General features: G+C 41.2%; 1 protein-coding gene and 1 long non-coding RNA gene across 2 annotated transcripts in view; one reads left to right on the top strand and one right to left on the bottom strand.

The window, feature by feature from the left end:
- The window catches only part of LOC119495562 (dihydropyridine-sensitive L-type skeletal muscle calcium channel subunit alpha-1-like), a 51,763-nt gene extending 31,248 nt beyond the window's left edge, over positions 1-20,515 (bottom strand). The window contains exons 1-9 of the mRNA XM_037782195.1: positions 20,189-20,515; positions 18,442-18,547; positions 13,839-13,978; positions 10,144-10,286; positions 9,028-9,180; positions 7,682-7,887; positions 4,163-4,266; positions 3,855-4,000; positions 1,409-1,490 (exon numbers count right to left, since the gene is read on the bottom strand). Of these exons, the coding sequence (XP_037638123.1) occupies positions 1,409-1,490; positions 3,855-4,000; positions 4,163-4,266; positions 7,682-7,887; positions 9,028-9,180; positions 10,144-10,286; positions 13,839-13,978; positions 18,442-18,547; positions 20,189-20,376 (1,268 nt within the window). The 5' untranslated portion in view covers positions 20,377-20,515. The remainder of the gene's footprint in view (positions 1-1,408; positions 1,491-3,854; positions 4,001-4,162; positions 4,267-7,681; positions 7,888-9,027; positions 9,181-10,143; positions 10,287-13,838; positions 13,979-18,441; positions 18,548-20,188) is intronic.
- Positions 13,411-21,198, top strand: LOC119495571. Its single transcript, XR_005208513.1, has 3 exons — positions 13,411-13,494; positions 15,533-15,538; positions 21,189-21,198. It is a non-coding gene; the product is annotated as an uncharacterized LOC119495571 (long non-coding RNA).
- Positions 21,199-21,533: the final 335 nt, after the last annotated feature.

Raw genomic sequence — 21,533 nt, 5'->3', positions numbered from 1 at the left:
TGCAGGTGCATTTGATGTTTACAAAAAAATTCAGCACCTGTATCAGATTTATATTTATCAGGTTTAGACAGAATAGAAAATACTTTATTGTCTGCTTTTTGTTTACTAAAGGCAGCCATTTGTCTTTGGTTTGCATGTGCAAAATCTGCTATTAAAACACAAAATACGAAATCCAGACAGGACACATTAAAATAATAAAAAAAAAATAAATAGATATAAATTGCTGTGTGCTGAGGTCAGAAAGTGGCTAAGATAGTTTATGGTGACAGAGACAAACTATTTTTTATAGATGGTTTTCTTTGCACAGGGGACTCTATACCTTTGCTCTGAGGTCAGTAGCTGGAAGTGGTGCTTTAAACCTGCAGTAGTCAGTATATTTTTGGCATCATTGGTCAAAAATTCCATAACAACCTTTCAGCATATTGTAATTCAAGTGTTCTGAGAGATAACTAGACTTCTGCACCTCCTCATGACTCTGTTTTCAGGCTTTAGAAAATCTAGCCCGTGACGGGAGACTTTGACCAATCACAGGTCATTTCATTGAGAGAGCGTTCCTATTGGCTGTGCTCCGGTCATGTGACCGGAACACGGCGTTCCTTCACCAGATTTCACAATGGCGGCGGTGTCACAAACGTTCTCATACAGCTAAACCGTGCACTACAAGATGATCTGAAAACATTTGAGGAGAGAAATAGGCATTAACGTAACATAATATTGATTCATATTTGATCAGCGCTGCCTAGTTTGACCGTTTGGTCGGAGTTCGCGAGTGATTGACAGTCGGCTCTCGTAGACGGCAGATGGACAGCAGACCTCAGATCAGCTCTGATTGGTTGTTTTCCTCCGGTCTGTGAAATCTTGCAGATGCCGTGAGGAGCACCGGAGGACACAAAGGACCATGATTTTTTTTCAGGTTACCTGTTTCATGTACTACTGTCACGATATAGCGACCGCTTTATAAAAATAACTTTTTTGCTCCAATCTCGTCTACTTCAGCTTTAAAGGATGGCTGTGGTCATCTAAGATTTTACATGCGACGGTGTCCCAGTTTTTATTTTTCGGAATACTTCAGTTAGCATATGCAGGTTTCTCAAAACCGGGATCAGGATTATCGGGTATCATAACTAAAACACTCATGTCTAAACACACACTCGGTATTGTGTTTTCTGAACTCCTTCTAAACATCATTGAAATTACTCTGAATGCTGTCACCAGCATTTACTGGATACAAAAGCAGAATTGCTAAAATGTTGACGTTAGTGAAAATATTTGATCTTAACTAAAAAAAACTAGAACTTTAATTATGAGATCAAAGAAGACATCTTAAATTTCGTCACACACTCAACTGAGCCTCTCTATCCAGACCCTATCAATGAATACATTTCTGCTAGACAAGTGTGCTACTGACTAGTAATAGATGATCAGCTGCATTGTGTCCATTTTGCCGACACCTCCGCTCTCTGATCCTCCATTTTCTGTGCTGAGCAGGCCTGATGAAAAGACACACACACACACACACACACACACACACACACACACAGTACGGTTAATGTTAGAAATCAGTGCACATACTCTGTGTTATTCTTTGTTATGAGATCTGTCAAAAGCTAAGCAAAGCTGATCTGGATGACAGTTGACAAAATCACTCGCTAATTTCTTTTATTTAGTAATTGCTTATTTACTAATAAACAAGGTTGCATCTACATGGTTGAATGCACTTATTGTAAGTCGCTTTGGATAAAAAGCGCTAACTAAATAAATGTAATGTAATGAACTAGGCGGGATGGTTCATTACATTACATTGCAAATGGCAAACAGGCAGCTGGACAATGAAACAGGTTTTCACAGGTAAAGCAGACTCTGGTGGCTGAAGTAGCACTCAACCTGACCCCCACCTTGCTCTGACCATTACTCTAGGCTCGTTCCACATGAACTGCGCCTCGCCTGGAAAGCAGGGGGCGGGGACAAAAAGCTGCGGTCGAGTCGGACAGTTTCCAGCCGTTTCCAGCAGCCTTCAAAGAATTTACAGGAAGTCACAGGAAAAGTGACATCCTGTTAGATCCGATCTGTAGGCCACTTGTAGTTTTCATAAAATCACGTTGGGATTTATTTATATTTGTTTGTAAACATATGTGGAAATGTGCATGTATCTGGCGTTGGATCTATCCTTTATTATTTTTATCTTCGCCTTGTAAAACACTTTGTAATGACAACACTAGCCTTATTATCAGCAAGGCCCACCAGAGGCTTTACTTCCTGCGCCAGCTTAGAAAGTTTGGTGTGGCTAGAGAGGCAATGCTTCAATTTCATAGAGCCACAGTGGAGAGTGTCCTGGTCTTCTCTGTCACAGTCTGGTACAGCAGCACAACCGCTGCTGAGAGGAGACAGTTAAAGAGAGTGGTGCGAACTGCCTCTAAAATCATAGCATGGCCTCCATTTATGCCACACGGATTAGCCAAAGGGCGCAGAAGGTGATTGCCGACCCCTCCTACCCCGCTAGTTCTCTCTTCTCTTTCAGATTCTGAGGTGTAGGACATCCCACCTCAGGAACAGCACGTACCCTGATGCTAATATTAGGCACCTTAACTCTAATGCATAGGCACTTTGCAGGAGGAGATGAAGCTCCAGCCAACACACACTTTAGGAATGCTTTACATTAGACACTTAAAGGGAAGTTGCAATATTGTATCATTGTACCTGGTAAGTGTGTCATATTCATGCATTCTCACAAATGCTATATGCTATTTGCTACAATTGCCAATTGCCCATAATCATTGCGTTCTGATAAGGGTGTTAAATCAGTTATAAAGCTATTCAGGTCACCGCTGACCATTAACCATTGCTGGCTAAAGCCTACAGTATACCTTGCAAGCAGGGCATTGGGCCTTGGGATGTGTCCCATAGCCGATTGGAGTAAGATTTTGGTTTTTGATAGTCTCTTTGAAGGTAACTTATCTCCTAAAGGTGAGTATCCTGAGGGTTAAGTGTATTTTTGGAAATAGGTTGGTTTTAAAAGGAACTAAGTGTTTCTTTTCATTTTAAATTAAGGTTGGGCTACAGGTCTCTAGACGATGCCGTCAACAGTAGTTGGGTCCAGAAGCTCGATTCCATGACCATTCTCTGGCTCAATTTGATGATTGATTTGACTTCTGGGAACCTTTTTTTAAAGTAATTTAGCCTCCAGGTCCCTCCCAAAAATCCTGGGATATTTTTGCCAGAGGGCCACATCCAAGATGCCCACTGACACCATCTTCTTCATGTATCAACACATCTTTTCATGCAATCTGCTATCCCTCAGTCCACCAGGACCTGTATGCCTCCAGGATCCTGAGGCGAGCTGGAGAGATTATGGTTGATAATGGTTGTTTTCATCACTGTACAGCTCTCTATGTGATAGTATACTGTATATATTGTACCGTTTTTATTCTAAATTTATTTTCAGATATTACTTTTTGTGGTACTTGTATTTTCTCCTACTTTGTATATTTGGACTGTTTTGCACCACAACATCAAGGAAAATTATGTGTATGTGAAAATCTACTTCATAATAAATTCTGATTAAGTTACTTGCTGAGTACTACCCATTACTGGCTGAGCACATCCAGACACACAGAGGGAGTATTTTCACTTAAAGAAACAAAGGTAAACTTGTTGTGAAGTGAAGCTCAACCAATGTGGCCCTACAAAAAAAATTATATTGGCATTTATAGCAAAGTTAATCTTTGCATATCACGAATCCTAGTATTTATAAGTTTCTGACAGCTGCAAAGAATATTCCAATATTTCTATTCTATTCTATTCTATTCTATTCTTTTCTATTTAACAGGTGTTGTAATCTGTGTCTTGTGTCTTACCCTGTCGCTCTTGGTCATTGTCCATGACCTCAGCCTGAGTTATCCACTCCATATAGCCCTTGAGGTCCTCATCCAGCTGCTGGGTTTCCCTCAGCTTCTGAAACTCTCCACGGGACTTGGCCTTCTCTCGCTCTTTTGTGAACTCACTAGTGGGAAACAGGACAACCAATCTGAACTAGAAGGACAGAACGCACTAAGAAGCGTGAAGAAATGGCTGGCTGAAATGGACGGAGCGAAGAGTAAATCATGATTATGCAAAAGAAGTGAATTGAGGGTTAGTAGGGTAGTTATGTTCAGAGTATCCCTACCCACTGAGCACGCCCAGAACCAGGTTGAGCACGAAGAAGGAGCCAACCAGGATGAGTGTGGTGAAATAGATCCATGGCCATTCCATTCCTATAGCGTCATTTACCTGTACGACAAAGCACACTTACATTTTGTAAAAAACAAAAAATAAAAAGAACACTGCCACATTTGCCATGTGAGAAATCCTACTTATTGGAAAATACACTTTTGTTGCCCTCTTACACAAAGTCAGGCAAGAATATCAACATTAGTTTAGTCTTTTAGCGTACAGAGTAAGTCCGAGACATGTTTTGCTAAACATACAACTCTGCTCGCCAATTACCATACCCAGCCTAAAACTGCTTGTCATTCTGATGTCATCAGGTTTATTTCAGTTTGGGCTTGAGAATTAAACTTACAAACAGAAATGTGGAGTTGGAAAAACGTGGGCATTTACAAGACACTGAGCACATCCAGACACAGAAGCAGGGAGGGTCTTACAAAAGATGCTTTTGTGTTGGTTTGTGGAAGTGTAGAATCTAGTGTTTTTGAATTTTGACACATACTAGATACTAAAAGTCAGGATATCTCCTCTGCATTCATTTTGACCATTCTTTTTTTTATCTGATTACAACTTTAAGTACAAGACTAATGCTGTTATTGGTACTTCAAACAATGTAAATTGGTCAAAAAAATAAATAAACTAGAATGGCACTCGGAGAGCGCAGACCTCCGCCAAGGTGCCTGACTTTAAAACCAGATCACAGCTCACAGCTGGCGGTACCGTGAGGTGGTCGGCTTGTTATTAACACAGTGTGTATCCGTGTAACGTATCGGCGGATGCCTCTCTCATTCAGCAGCCTTGTTATGTCTGTATGACGTTACACTACATTGTCTCTCATCCCGTCATCTACCGTTTTTTTCTTTCTCACCGAGGACGGCCAGCAGCTCCCGCACCTCGATGTCTAGCCACAAATCCACACACGTATCCCTCTGCTCTCAGAAGGAGGCGGGGTCACACCTCATCAACACGTCATCAGCGCGTCATCAACGCGCCATCAACCATCATCAGTTACACTGAGCATGTGTTATACCCTTAATGCTCAGGCTGATCGAAATCCTGCGATCCGGATCATGATCCATTGGTGGCGATCCGGATCATGATCCGGATCGCCACCAATGGATTGTTCATTGTGCTTCACTCCACCCCTCCAAAAAATGGCATTCAAATCCATTGCGAACTTTTGGAGTAATCAGAAACAGAAGCATGCAATCTCGCAGCGGAAAAATATTCTTTAGAAAAACAATAGGTTTCCTTGCACTTTCATGTGTAGCAGGAACCTTGTGCTGTCCTCAGTCGACAACCCATCTTGTTTTCTTCACAAGAACAGGATAACAAAATTCTTCTGTCAAAGAAGATTTAATAATTAACACCCAAAAGAAACAACTGGCTTCTCTCCAAGGAGACGTGAACTTTCTTTTCAGACATCAGGTTGTCAGTTTTGACACTTAAATAGCCACAGGATTTTACACCAGGAGATAAGGACATTTTCTAACTGTGGGAAAGTGCCCTCTGCAGACTATGTCAACAAAGGAATTGACACTTCATTGTAATTCAAAAACGGCCATATTCCACTTCAAAAGAGAATTCTACTGATAAAGATCCTCCTGAAATTCCTTCGAACACCTGGACCCTGAACATCTGCCCCCCTCTTCAGTCTTCTGAACTACATAAGTCTGTGGTGGAGCAACATTGCCACCTAGCGGTGATGGGAGGTAATAGGATGAGCAGTCGGAAATTAGAGTCTGCTATAAGTATTAATACTTATTACTTTTAAGATCTGCTGTTTATTATTGAATGTTTTGTTGTATTGTTGTGTTGTGATTTAGTATTACATTACATATTTTTCTTAATTCTTTCAGTTCATATGGTAACCGGATATACTGTGTTTATTGTGTCAAGATTAAGTTACTACGTTAATGATTAGGCATGGACAAACAATCGCATAATGTTTTTAAATATTAAGTCCGAATGTTTTGGTGCTATGATCTGTGATATATAATTTACGTGTAACAATAACTTTGAGACAATAGTGATGAGAGAATATCTAAATCGGCTCGTATAAAAGTATCCAAATTTAATTGATTCGGAAAAAGCCACTCCCCTCAAAGTTAACTTTTAAAAAGGGACGCTCCTCCGGTCGGAGCTCAGTTTCTCGTTTTCCGTTCTTAGTTTTTCTGTTCTTTTTCTTATTCGCTTGACACACGTCCTAGTGTTTCTTTTTGCTAGCTTATAATTTTTGTTCATCATTTTTGAATATCAGCATTTTTAAAGATCTTTTAATTATCTTGCGTGATTTAAGTTTAAATTTGCTTGGCCAACAGTTCAAGCTTTATCCGTAATAGATCGATTTTAAACCTTCAAGAAGATAATTCCGACTTCAGTTCGTTTTGATCTCCTCCAACTAACAGTCAACGGACTCCAATTCAGCTTTCATTCTCCTGACGAGAAAGTTGAACATTCTTCTTCCTCCGTGGTATCCCGGACCAACTAACAGATACATCCTCAAAATCCATCCAAGGAGACGTTGTCTACCAGACAATATTTGAGTGAGTTTTCTCTGGACCCAAGGGAACCGACGACAGAAGTAAGAATTTTCCGTGGCTGACTTTGATCAAGAGCTGTTGTCAGAAAGTCAGTTTGAAGTTATTAATATCAAAATCGTTAGTTATTCTGTGCATAGCGTTAGGTAATCCGTGTAAGAAGATCTCTCTCTTCACTATTCTCATTAGACATTAATTATCATTTTAAACTCCATTTCATTCACTCATTCACTGGTTTTGTTATTCATATGTATTCATCACCTCATTCACTCAATTATTGCTTTTATGGTAAATAAATGTTTCACTTTATCCCACGTCGTTGTTTGTGTATGCTTCATAGTAAACGCTTCGATCAATGAATTTAGAATTCACACTTCAGATCTGAGATTGATTAATGACAGATAGTCATATTAAAAATAGTTTCCTCTATTATCTTTAAACAGAGGTGGTGCCCCGAACTTTATTTTATTTTATTTTACGAGAACAATTATTTAATTACATGTGGAGCGGTTAAACGCTACACATGCTTGGGCCCTAATTAACAAAATCAAATAGATTACCACAAGGCATTAGCCAAAAGCTCCTTTTCAACAAGCTGGGTTAGAAGAGACAGATGAAGAGAAGAGACAAGCTTTCGTTCTGATTGATATGATCAAAGATAAATTCACATCTGTTCGAATATTAAGTCTTGCGTCACTTGATAAAGAGTGTAACTTGTTTGTTGAGATGCCCATGCCCCATAGTCTATAGGTAAATTTAAATAAAATCATTTTAATAAAACATGGGGAACCAGGATCTTCAATACAAATAAGATATGTGACCTCACTGTGCTTTATTGAAATGCTCTAGATTATATGATATGGGAAGGATGTAACCATTCTACAAGAACTTAGTTTAAGTACAAACTAGTTTGCTTTTAGACAGGAGCAATACCTTACCCAGTAGAGGACATCGGTCCACCCTTGTGTGGTGATACACTGGTAGACAGTCAGCATGGAGAAGCCGAGGTTGTTAAAGTGGGTGATTCCGTGGTTTGGGCCGGGCCAGCCTGCTCGACACTCTGTGCCATTGATGGTACAACGGCGACCATTCCCTGCTTGGGCACATGGAGCCGGCCTCTCATTCTCCACTGTAGCAATGATATCTGAAGACCAGAGGAGGGTAATGGTAATGGTTAGGTTGATCTTTGTGTGCATGTTTATGGATTGTACACATGGTAGCAGCTATTTGACATTTTTTTAACTCCAGCTAAATTCAGTATTGGTCAATACGGAGTACAAATCCCATCCCAGCGCTCTTTATCTCTCAAAAGAAGATGTATAAACCTCACTTTCTCTGTGCAAGGTAACATGAAGCTTACTTCTTAACAGAGGATGTTCACACATTCTTTTTTTAGGCCTGTACACCTGTTCTACTATATTTATGTAATTGCATTATGAGAATCCAGCAAGCTCAGCTATTTTTTACCATATGCTGACCTTCGGGCAGACACACCATCACTTCATCTTCTAATACATGTAACACACACAGTTCCTCGTATAGTATCAATGGTGTTGCGGACAAATACAGACCTCACAAACAGGGTTGGGCTGCAGTGAGCAACAATGATAAGGGTCAACACACTATCCCCTGTATGCAGTAGGCAATTTGTTAGTTTTTAACAGGGGGGGACGGACCAGCATCACTCAGCACCACTGACACACAACATCCTGAGAGAGACCCAGTCTCCGGGGGGTGCTGTGCGTACTATTCAGAGCGCCACGGCCGCGTCTACCAGAGCGTCTTACACAGCCAAGTGGACGGCGTTTTACAGTTGGTGTATAGGGAAGTGCTCGGAGACAGACAGGACGAACAATTACAGCTACCAATGATTCTTTCAATGTAGGGCATGTCAGTATTGTTTTTACATTGGCTTGAAAAAAACTCGAACCTGTCCTTTAAAATGTATTTATTGTGAGGCACGATGAAATGCTATCAGACATATCTTTATACCATTAGCCTTCAGCAGCAAAGAGCAGATGAGAGCAAGACAGAGAAGTGAAAAGGGGGCTCCTGGTTGCTGTTTGAGTGACAAAATGACTGATTGCAAATAGTGATAAGTAAGATAATGTTACAGTTACAACAAGTGATTGACACGGCTAAAAGTTCAGTCCGGATAACGTTACTGCCAGCAAAGACACCACATTTTAGAATGACAAACTAGTACTGGCCGCAATCCACCAATCAGATCGGGGAATCTCTGGTATTACTGCCATATATAACCCGGTTGTGCTGGATACTGTACCTGTGCCTATGTAGTAGCAGGTCTTGTGCATTTTGCACTTGAAGAGCTCCAATCCCATGATGGAATAAATGGTGACCATGAAAAGGACCAGTAGGGTGATGTGGAAAAGAGGCAACAAAGACTTCAGGATGGAGTTCATCACCACTTGAAGGCCTGAGAGGGGGAAACGGTGATAAATCAAGTCAGGGTTCCTAAAAAAATCAGAATTGTCATTTGCCACAATGTACTGCAAGCAATCTTTCCCCTACGATTATTAACTGTTTAGTGAAATGATTGCCTCTGGCTGCCACATGACTGTAGAACATTGACATAAATGTTTATTACTATTAATAATTATGGAAGCCCCGAATGGCATGATCCATTTCATAAGTCTGATCTAAATTGTTTTCTCTCCTGTCTTTATGACTGAAGAGCAGGTCAAAAAATCTAATTACTGTTTCATCTGTTAAACAGGTCAAAAATCTGGTCCATGGTGGAGAGGAGGTTGTGTTGCTCTGGCTCTATCTGTTTGGCGACGCCGGGAAACTGCTTGACATCCTCCTGGATCCACCTCCTCACATGAATTCACATTATATGTATTAATACGTATTAAAACCCAGAGTTTCCCTCATCTTGGGGGTTAACTAACTTAGTTTTCACTAATCCCTCTTTTTGAAACAGGGCTCTGGAAGAAGACATGAATGAATTAGTCCTATTTAGAACATGGGGTATTGGTGCACAATTGTTGTCGAAGTTACAACAACAAACACTGAGAAAAATAGGCCTGAAAAATCACCTGTTTTCACAGATGAAAAAACTTTGAAAAGTGACCCTGGCAAAAAAAAAAGTTTTTAACTGTTTAACAGATGAAAAAAAGGAACTTAGAAAGATTCCCCAAAACATTTTCCACCTGTTTTTAAGTCATAAACACAGGAGAGAAAACAATTTAGATCAGACTTAGAAAATGGATCACCAGAAAAAAAACATTCTCGCTCGCCTTTCATAAATAATACATATTGCTACTAAGAATAAAATAACAATTAATAACAGTAAAATTAACGTATTGTTACAGTATGATGAAAATTATATAATTTAATTGTACAAAGTATGTAATGCAACGGCAGACCAGTTACTCACTGGGGACTCCAGAGACCAGTCGAAGTGGTCGGAGGACTCTGAACGCCCGCAGAGCTTTCATGTCAAAGCCACCACCTTTTTCTCCTACAGGAGCCTCCACTCCACTGAGGTGGTTAATGGCATCCACAACCACAGTGAACAATCTGGAGACATGAAAACACAAACTATGATGTTCTTTCCTCTCAGGCGTAATCTGAAGTGACATCATTTTCTGATGATGGCTGGATCAGCGGTCAGTCGGCTTCAACAGCTCTGTAGAAGTACTGATGTTGAGTATGTATTTGCACAGAGGATGAGATGCACTGTCTGAATAATAAGAAGAGTGTACAGTTACCAAAACATGAAATATCCTCAGCACGCTAAAAGGGACTCTATGTAAGAATCAGAAATTGCTTGTTAACAGCGACACCTGTGGCCGTTAAGTCAACTAAAGTCAGGCGACACACGTCAGCTAAAAGCACAATATCACTCTATATTTCAGCTGCTTGGCAGTAATGTTAGCTGACCAGACGAAGGTCTCTCCATGAATCAATGCTGATACTAGTGTTGGCTTTTCCTGCTTCAGCCTCCCGAGCTAAACTAATTCTTTTGCAGTGTGTAATGCTGCGCATGCATGTGAGAGGTGGAGCAGGAGAGCGAGAATGAGCGCGGTGTGTGAGTGAAGGCAAGCAGGCAGAGGAGCAGAGTACAGCAGAGACTACAGCCCTGGAGACCAAAGCTATGGTCTCCCATGTGTCCTCCTCTGAAGCAGGAAGAGTTGACACTGTTTAACAGACGGGCTTCACTAGATATAACTTTGCGGTTTTGGTGCTTCACTGTAGTTTGTGTTGGAGTCTGAGTCTGAACAGCGTAGCCACACGGAAGCGCGCATGGGACACCGACCCGCAATGATTTATATGTGTAAGAAGTTACAAACAGTTTCTTTAAAGGGACTATTTGTAACTTTGTACGCGCATAAATGTAGCGGGTCGTCACACATGCGCGCTCACATATGCGCGTTCGCGTGTGGCCGCTGCCTCTCCAACTCTGCCTGCCTGCCTTCGCTCAGAGAGTGCGCGCGTTCACAGCTCGCTCCACCTCTAGACGTGAACGCGCGCTCACTCCACACTGCAGAAGTGTTAGTTTAGCTCTGAGAATATCTAGTGAATGCACAGTGGACGTTTGTGCAGAAAAAAAATGCTGCAGCTCCTCCAGACCAACAGAGCTTTCCCGTGTCTTGTGAAGTGACGGAGCTCCTTAGCTAGTAATGTTACCCTCTCGTTACTGACCGGGTGCCGGTGTCTCCTCTGCTCTCCGGCTGCGGGAGGAGAGAGCAGAGGAGACACGCTGCAGAGCGCCGCTGCTTCAATCTGCACTCAGGCAGGAAAAGCCAACACTAGGATCAGATCTAAATCATGTTCATGGAGAGACCTTCGTCTGGTCAGCTAACATTACTGCCAAGCAGCTGAAATATAGAGTGATATTGTGCTTTTAGCTGACGTGTGTCGCCTCACTGTTTTGAGTGATGCTCGTTCAGGTATATTTAGAGCGAGCAAGTGCGAGCCCGACGCTGACTTTCGTTGATTTCACGGCCACAGGTGTCGCTGTTAAGAAGCATTTCTGAAAGTTACAAATAGTCCCTTTAAAGTGAACCTTTTTTTTTTTTTTTTACGAACATCTATCAGTGCATTACTACTGGCAGCTACGCATTTATCAAATTCATCTATTAATTATTTGCATTTTGTTTGTAAATTCATGATCTAATTATCCAGATTATGATTTGAATAATGTGTAGAAATAATTCAGTGGCCTATTTTTTTAAGGGAAAAGGACATTTTCTAAATATATCATCAAATTATCTACTTTAAAGTTTTAACACTATAGCCTATCCCAACTCCAGGTACAGAGTTATGCTGTTGATGTGACATTGTTATGCACTGCCTTGGGACTGTGTTAGAGGGAATTATAAACCAGCACAGCAAGGTAAACTACATTTTATTTTGATGATGTGATGAAGGCGTGCTGGTTTGCAGAGCCTGTCATCTGTTGCTCTTCATAACTGTGGCTGCTTGATATTTTTAAAATTATATTTAAAACTGATCTGCTGACCAAATAGTGCCAAATATGTCCAGATATATTTGTGTAAAGCCTGCTTTTATTATTGAATAGCATCTTTATAAAAGGGACACTAACTTGGTGATAAACATATTACAGCCTCCCTGGTTTGTCAGCACGTTCTCATTCCCAGCTGTTCGTTCATGTCCCGTGTTCACAACGTTCAGTGTCAATTTCACTGTACAAACGTAACAGTTTTAAGCCCAACCAATGTCATTCTTTCCTAAACCTATATAGTGGTTTTGTTGCCTAATCTTAAAGTGTTGCCAAGGGTAACTATAGTGGTTCTGATGTCGAAAAAAAAAAGTGACGCCAAGGGTTGTGACAAAGCGGCGGTACGTGACAAGTTGGGATGAGAACGTGTTGGGTTTGCCGGTGGAAAGCGTAGAGAAGCAGCAGCAGGAAATGTTCAGTTTGAACCAGCAATGACTCACGGAAAGTAGCGCAGTAAAACTAAACTCCAACTGGATCACAACAGCGCAGCTCAGTGGAAGTGCAGCATTAGAACAAGTGCTGTGCACCCAATACGCACCCTTACGCCTCGTCCACACTGGGAACGTCAGAAGTGCGTGGCGGCTGCGTGAATGACACGTTGGGTGTTCACACCAGTTGCGTTTCAGCTGCGTGTGTGCTGCTGCTGCTGCTGTCAGCCCTTTCTTTTCTACATAGAGTTTGCCTTTTAATGGCCATTTCATTTCATTATAAATGTAATTTATATTTATTTTGGACAGAGAAAGGTTAAGAAACGTGTGGTAATTTGTAAATAATAGTAATAATCCACAATTAAAACCCCGTACTTTATTCACTCATGGAGCTCTCCAAGTCACTGCATGTTCCACAACACTGTCCAGCACATATTTCAGAATAAAAGCCTTGTGTTTACAAATGAAGGAATTCTGTCCACAGAAAAAATGCTTGAAGGCTTTTATTTCGAAATGAAAGCAGGAAGTGTCGATTTAAAAAGTCTTTTTTTCATCTCTGTAACATATTCTACAGATAGACATGGAAACTGTAGTAATGTTGCTGATATGATGTCAATATACAGTCAATAGATCACCTTCACTGTCTGTGACATATTCTACAGATGTCTAGACATTGAAACTGTAGTACTGTAGCTGATATATATATATATATATATATATATATATACAGTCAATAGGTCACTCTCACTGTCTGTTGCTGCTGTGAACCATGCGGCTCGCATCAAAAATAGGCGTGACCTCGAATCTCTAGAAGAGACGCAGCCGAGACGCGCGTGTGGCTGCTCTAACCTGTCAACACGGACGCCAAAATAAAAAACAAAATTAGGTTTTATCTTGGGTTTATCCTGAGAGATGCAGCTGAAAAGGTACAACAGGACCACTTACAAGGGGAATATCGGAATGTGGGGAGAACATGCAAAATCCAAAGAGAATGGACCAGAGCCAAGCAACAAACCCAGGACCCTCTTTATATGAGCTGACTGAAACAATAACACCACGTCATGACCACTATTTTGCAAAGCAATAAGACAACATAAACAGCACGTACAATAATATATATGGCCATTCAGAACATGAAATTGCAAACTAAGCGGGCTCAGCACAAACTTATCAACTTACCCAACGGATACACAAACAAAGTCCAAAATGTTCCAGCAGTTTCTCAAGTATGCATCTGCATGAAAGAGAAATCCATAGGCAACGATCTTCAGGAAACACTCTATGGAGAAGATGATGAGGAAGATGTACTCCAGGCTTTCCTGTAACACAACAACAATGGCTTTTGTTTGAATCGGTGTAAATTAGCCTCAAATAACTTATAGTAGTGTTATTTCATGCATAGTTCGGGTTATGATACATTGACAACATTCTGATATATCGATACAAAATACAACATATAAGACTTTTCTCAAGTTATTTCCATTGTTGTACCTGTGTTTTCACAAATGTGTTGCAAATATATATATATATTTTTTTTAATCAAAATGAAGCTATCAATGTCTTTTTGTTTAGTTTTTCCACTGAGGGCTTACACTGTTGGTAGTGAAACACCTTCCCTGCTCACGGTTCTTCATGAGAGCTTAATGCTTTTTTATATTTAACCTTCATTTAACCGGGATAATCACGTTGAGAGAAGTCCTTGTTGCACGTCACACGAATCTACTTCTGTCTATTCACGTCATACAAACACACAGCGCTGGAATGTTTTATGGTGTCTCCCCTTTCAGCAGAGGCATTAAGTGAACGTCTATTTTAAATACACACCGCACAGACAGTGCCCTCCAGGAGTGTTCACACTGATATATGAGCCTAATATTGTCCTTGGAGCCTTGTCCTTGGATATAATCATATAAAATAATCAAAAATAATCAAAATTAACTAATTAATCACTAAAATGCAAAATTTTGGTCTTAATCACAGGCCTTTGCCCCCAACCAAGACCTAAAATAAAAAAATAAATAGATAATAGTAGAGCCATAACAGGAAATGAGTATCCTTGGCTAGACTCAAGCCGTGCACATTGCAATGACATGATCAGCCTGTTAACTGTGAGGACGAACCATTTATTGTCAAAAGATGTGGAACATAGCTGTAATAACAAAACAAACCACTAATTAGTATGATTTATGCTGGAAACTAGAGTAGGAGAAGACTCTAGATTCTCAAAGCTGCCAACAAGCAAGAGCTATGTTTATATTCAGTGTTTGTTGCTGCCACTATAATGCCGCCCGCATGCTAGTGTAGCGTGCACAGAATGATGTCCCACAGGCTCAGTCTGGTGCTACACAGTTATTTAACATGTCCTGCAAAATGTAAAATAATGTTTTAGGTTGACATCGCTACACAGTGTATTCTACTTCTATCTCGTACACAGAGATTCTCATTATCTCACGTATTCACGCGAGACTTCCCTGTGACGCTCCCTTCACCTACACGGCTTCTGTAGCAACACTGCCACCTACTGGCGATCTACTGACACAACACCCTAATAATAACACTGGCAATAAATAACACTGTACCCTAAATTATAACCACATTGAACTCTTTCTTCTTATAAACACATATGAAACATGACAAACTCTCTTCACTTGCATTACACCCAAGAAATGGTTCTCTTTTATAACCTACACATGACTGATTGTGCCACACTTGCCCACATGCATGAGCACGTGCACCATACACCACAGAGGATGACTTATGGTGTCTGGACTGATTATACCAATAACAACAATCAGTTGAATAGTGCTTTTGTACCTTTGCCTAATGACGTCAAGGCAACTTTTGTACAGTGTCATCCTGGAAAATCCCTTTAGCTCACTGTTCGGTCGTGTGACCATGGCAACCAGAGAGAGGATGTGAGAGAGGAAAATGATACAGGACCTGATTTTAAAGGTATCTGAGCAGAGAACAGAGGTATGTACTACGAAGCCAGTTCAACATACCCAGGTTATCTTCTCGTTAACTAACTCTAACAAACGAGATCCTGCTAAGTGGCCCTACGAAGCTGGATATCAACTCGGTAATCAACTCAGGGTTTCTCAGTCTGGCGGTGTTTGCAGCATCTGACCAATCACAGACATGGACAAGTCTACAGATTTGCAGACAGGCAGAGCGGCACATTTAACAAAGAAAGAGTAAACTATATTAGACAAATACGAAGAAGCTAAACACATAATCCAGACTAAAAGTAACACAGCTGAAGCTGCTAAATGCAGGAAGGACAGCTGGTAAAAGAAAAAACTCCTGATGTGTGAATGCGTAAATTAACAGACTTATTAATTTAACGGCACACTCAAAAGTCAGATATAGTTATCTAGATATAAATAGCTTTTAGAAGTGTAATAGATTAATAGACTACACTTCTGTATGCCCATTTACAAGGATGCGGCATGTGTCTATTTCAACCTTCTTTCAGTTGCGTCCCCGTCTCCGGCGGTGTGAAATGGACTCAAGACCAAGTAAAAAATATAAATATAAAAACATAATTCAAAGCGGTAAACACCCACAGCATACAGCCAGATGTCCTTCCTGCATCTGTCAGTTTAAACCGTGTTGTTTTTAGCCTGAATTATGATTTAAACTTGTTCGTATGTGTGTAATATTATCATACGATCCGCTCACTGAGCTCTGATTGGTCAGCAGGAGGTGCTTTTATACAAGTTGATCTCTTATCTGGAACATAACCTGCTCCGGAGCAGGTTAGCTGTTCAGCATCAGTTACCATGGCGATCTACCCCGGAAAGAAGTGAACCAGCTTCATAGGACGGAAAACCCTGAAGTTACCTCGTTAACCACAAATCCTGCTTCATAGTACAGGCCTCAGATAGATCAATGAAGAGAAACGGTATTGGAGGAACATCCGTCTCACGGTTTATTATCCAGTCTGGGACAATAAACAACTTTATGATTTATGATGAGTTAGTTAAACTTGCTATTGTAGTCGTGGCATATTGGAACCATCCAGTCCATTCCCTGAAATATATAGGAATTCAATCAAAGCCAAGTTAGCGCCGAGCTAACTGAACTCTGCAAAGGATTGGAATGTAAGTGGTATTTAAAGAATGACTTGTATTTCACTACTTGTTGGTTTTTATTTTCATTTATTCATAAAGGTTTCTATATCATTTGGGGATTTTTTAAAGAAATTTACTTTGCATCCTGTTGATGCACCCCGTTCTCATTCCTAGCGCTTCAAATACCAACGCTTTATCACGGCTACCGGCGTTCAATACCACCGCATCCGCGGCAGTATGAGACGCACAGGGCTTTCCGTTAACTACAATGTAAACCCCTCCGCGGCAACCGTAAACGTGTGTGGTGGTGACGTATTATAAAAAGTAAAAGAGACACACAAGGTGGGGAGGGAGATGGATGGGTCCAACAAACTCAGGGCTTTCATCCAGGAGACCGCTGTTCGTGTCCCGTGTGTTATGTTTCACTTTCACTGTGTTCACAACGTCAAGTCACATTTTAACTGTGTTAAGCCCAACCATGTTGTTTTTTTTCCTAAATCTGACTAAGTGGTTTTGTTGCCTAAACCTAAGGAAGTGTTTCTGTTTAATTCACAACATTTAGCACATGTTTAATGCGACGGAAGGCAGGGTGACCATATTTTCAAACCCCCAAACCGGAAGTGTACCGCACGTTTGTGCACGCGCACGGTCATGTGCGCCCACGTGCACACGCTAATATGCACGCATCATAGGCGTTTTCATCAGGATGGCTAACTTGGGCACGGAGTGGGATCAGAAAGAAGGCGTTATTATAGGGGGGTGCATGAGAGGCTGTGACATCATGACTCATCACATTCACTACTTTCTCCCCCTTTCATCACAGGACTATCCTCCTCATGACACACTGACAGTCTGGGAGTCCTGTAGAGAGTTTTCCTTAGAGGAAACTTATTGTAGTCAACTTTAGTTATCAACCCGAACCATCTCTATCACCTCATGTTGCTCGCCACAGACAACAATCTACCTGTAGGCTATAATTTAAATTGTGGAGCTCAGACGACATTTTGTCCAGGATGGATCCAGGTGAAAGACTGACAGGAACGGACGGTCCTGAGGGAGTTATAAGAGGAGCGAAATGCCCGCTGATGCACAGAAGGAACTGTGTAGAATAATTAATCCAAACGACAGGTAGTTTCTTGTTTTCAAGTATACAAGGAATGAGACAGCCACATCAGTACTATAGAGGATGATATCCATCACCACAAGCAGCCAAAACTTGTCCGTTAAGCAGTTTGACAAATAGGGTTGAGTCTGATTTTGGTTTTGTTGGTGGGTTCAGATTCAGTCCTGTCAGACTGTGTTGAGGGCTGAGATATTACTTTGTCAAATCTGTCACTTCTCTGACGGTCACTATTTGTCTGACTGATGAGCTTCTGAAAAACTCCCGAGCTGGAAAGTGTGTTATGTTTCTATGACAGCCATGTCATTAGCTGTGGCATGACTGCATATTAAACAGTTATCAATACAGTGATTTTCATATTTATTGCTCTTTTCTTCTATTTTGATGAAACGTAACACAAAACATAGATAATGTAAATGTCGCAGATTCATTCAATGTGTTGAAACCTTATTAAAAACATAGAATAAATGAACAATGACATGGTCTGTCCTTAAGGCACCCCAGGGTGCCAACTTTGGGAACCACAGGCATAAACCCTTATCGGCATCCACAGTACATTATAATAACAAACACAAGCATGCTGACGCACCAAGTTGCTGTTGGTGTTGTTGCTGTCTTCCTCAGGCATGGGCAGGTATACAGCCAGGGCCACACAGTTGGCAAAGATGGCCAGTAGGATTATGATTTCAAAAGGTCTGAAAGTGATTTATAGGAAGTTTCAAAGCCAACCATAGTAGCTCAAATATAGATATTCCCACAGCTCACAAATGGAACAGCAAACACCCTGACACGTTCACACATTCACTTACAGCTGTGCTACAAATAGAACACCAAACATATGATATTTAATAGGGGTGGAACGGTAGACAAAAGTCACGGTTTGGTATGTACCTCGGTTTTGGGGTCGCGGCTCGGTAGGTTTTCGGCACAGCAGAGAAAATAACAATTCTATATATTATTATTTATAATTTATTTATTAAATTTATATATGTAAACATTCAACAGTGGCTCATTGGCCATCATTATTACTGTAACAGTTAAAAGGCACTGTTTGTAACTTCTTACATGTTTAAATCATTGCGGGTCGGTGTCCCGTGCACGCTCGCGTGTGGCTATGCTGTTCAGACAAGACTCCAACACAAACTACACGGAAGCACCAAAACCGCAAAGTTATATCTAGTGAAGCCCGTCTTGCTAAACAGTGTCAACTCTTCCTGCTTCAGCCTCCCGACCGCGGTCAGAAGACACAGGGGAGACCTTAGCTTTGGTCTACAGGGCCAGAGTAGATGCTCTGCTGCCTTCTCGCCTTCACTTACGCACCGCGCTCAAGGTTTCCAGTGTCTTATTTCTTGCTGCTGAGTGAATACACAGGGCTCCGGAGCGAGTAACGTTATCATCTCCGACCGGGGCTGAGGTTTCTCCCCTGTTCCTTCTGACCGTGGTCGGGAGGCTGAAGCAGGAAAAGCCAACACTAGGATCAGCAGTGATTCATGGAGACCTTTGTCTGGTCAGCTAACATTACTGCCAAGCAGCTGAAATATAGAGTGATATTGTGCTTTTAGCTGACGTGTGTCGCCTCACTGTTTTAACCGATGCTTGTTTATGTCTATGTAGAGCGAGCACAAGCGTGAGCAACATGACGCTGACTTTCGTTGACTTAACGGCCCAAGGTGTCGATGTTAACAAGCAATTTCTGATTCTTACATAGAGTCCCTTTAAGGCTCTCAAATACTGGCATATTGTCAATATGAAAAGAAAAAATGTTTACGATCGAGTGTGTTAGTGATAAATCACTATCCTTAGTCACTTTGTCACGGTGTGAATTTGCAGTGGGATGCTGCCTGAACGCTGTGGAGAGAAGGACTCGCCGCCCAGTCTGTTTTTCTTTTCTTTTGTTATTCGACACATCCGAGTGATGCCGTCGTAAATGAACTGTTTGAAGCGTCTCCACAGATAGATCCGACTTCAATTTAACAGTGTCGGCATACAGTTTGACATTATCCACTGAGCTTGACTAACCGGGCTAAGACAACTGGCATGCTACAGCTGATAAAGAACAACTGGTGTGCTGCCAAAACTTTCCTGGTAAAACTCGCACTCCAGAATATCTGTTCCGCATGTGCAAGTAGTAGACATAAGCCGCCGTTTGGGTCACATGGCGTACCGAAAGGATGTCACATACCAAACCAAACGTCCTGTAGCGAATGATTCAATATGAATACACGTGCCGTTCCACCTCTGATTACTGAAAGTAAATACGGTCCGCGGAAGCGACAATTACGTAAAATATGATCCTCTGTCCCGCTGTCGAGAGACCCTTTACTACATCAGGATACTTCCACTCCACAATATTGATGCATGCCCTGCGGAAAGGGTTCTTCAGTGTCAAGATGAGGAGAGAGCGTGCGGGCCTCGGGTTGCCTCCCGTAGCCATCAGCTTCTTTAGCTTCTCCTTTTGTTTTCTCTTCAGAGTTTCCTCATCCATGATGTAGGATGAGAGTGGGGGACTGCTGCTGTCTGCCATTGCTGCTTCAAGAGAGTATTTGTGCCAAGTTTACTTTGAATTGGAGGTGGTATTCCAAAAGGTCCTTTTCAAAATGCAGTAGTCCTGTCGGGTGTAGAGGCCTGTCCATTCATTGGTAACCCTTCTCAACTTGTCTCAATCATGTCTGTCAGACTACTGTCTGTCTCTGATGGTTTGACGGAGCTCCTCCTCTTTGTCTGTCTATATCTGTGGAATGGCAGCTGTCCCCTCTACTTGTAAGGGATAGGTTTACTGAGCAGCTGTTTGGTCAAGAGAATAAATATAGACAATGAGCATGGCCGTTGTAGCATGGGGTGACAAAAGAGGACATATGCACAGATATAGTCTGGATATAAGATATTTTCTAGAAGCGAGTGTGCCCCGAACAGAGAAGGGTAGATGTACGAGTATGTATGAGAGTAGTATGAGAAAAAAAATGAAGAATCTATAAACGGGACAATACGGTACTGCAACAACAACAACAACAACAACTTCAACAAAAAAAAACTAGGGCTGCCAATCGATTGTTCATAGTTAATCGCGATTAATCGCAAACTAATCAGACAATTTGTATCCATTCAAAATGTAACTTAAAGGGAGATTTGTCAAGTATTTAATACTCTTATCAACCTGGGAGTGGACAAATATGCTGCTTTATGCAAATCTATGTATATATTTATTAATGGGAATCAATTAAGAAACACAAAACTATGACAGATATTGTCCAGAAACCCTCACAGGTACTGCATTTAGCATAAAAAAATATGCTCAAATCATAACATGGCAAACTGCAGCCCAACAGGCAACAACAGCTGTCAGTGTGTCAGTGTGCTGACTTGACTATGACTTGCCCCAAACTGCATGTGATTATCATAAAGTGGGCATGTCTGTAAAGGGGAGACTCGTGGGTACCCATAGAACCCATTTACATTCACATATCTGGAGGTCAGAGGTCAAGGGACCTCTTTGAAAATGGACATGACAGTTTTTCCTCGCCAAAATTCCTCGCCAAAACATTTTTGACATCTGCCTCTGCTGCCATTTTTGACTGAAATCGCTTATTATATTTATAATATTGTATTATATTATATTTCATTGTTCAACACAGGCCATTTCGGTAGAATATGACAATAGAATTGAAAAAATGTTGTTTTACG

Source organism: Sebastes umbrosus, chromosome 1, assembly GCF_015220745.1.
Source record: "Sebastes umbrosus isolate fSebUmb1 chromosome 1, fSebUmb1.pri, whole genome shotgun sequence".
In the NCBI taxonomy this organism is placed as follows: Eukaryota; Metazoa; Chordata; class Actinopteri; order Perciformes; family Sebastidae; genus Sebastes; species Sebastes umbrosus.
Note: the sequence above shows the minus strand (reverse complement) of the source record. Positions and strands in the feature narration are given on the sequence as shown.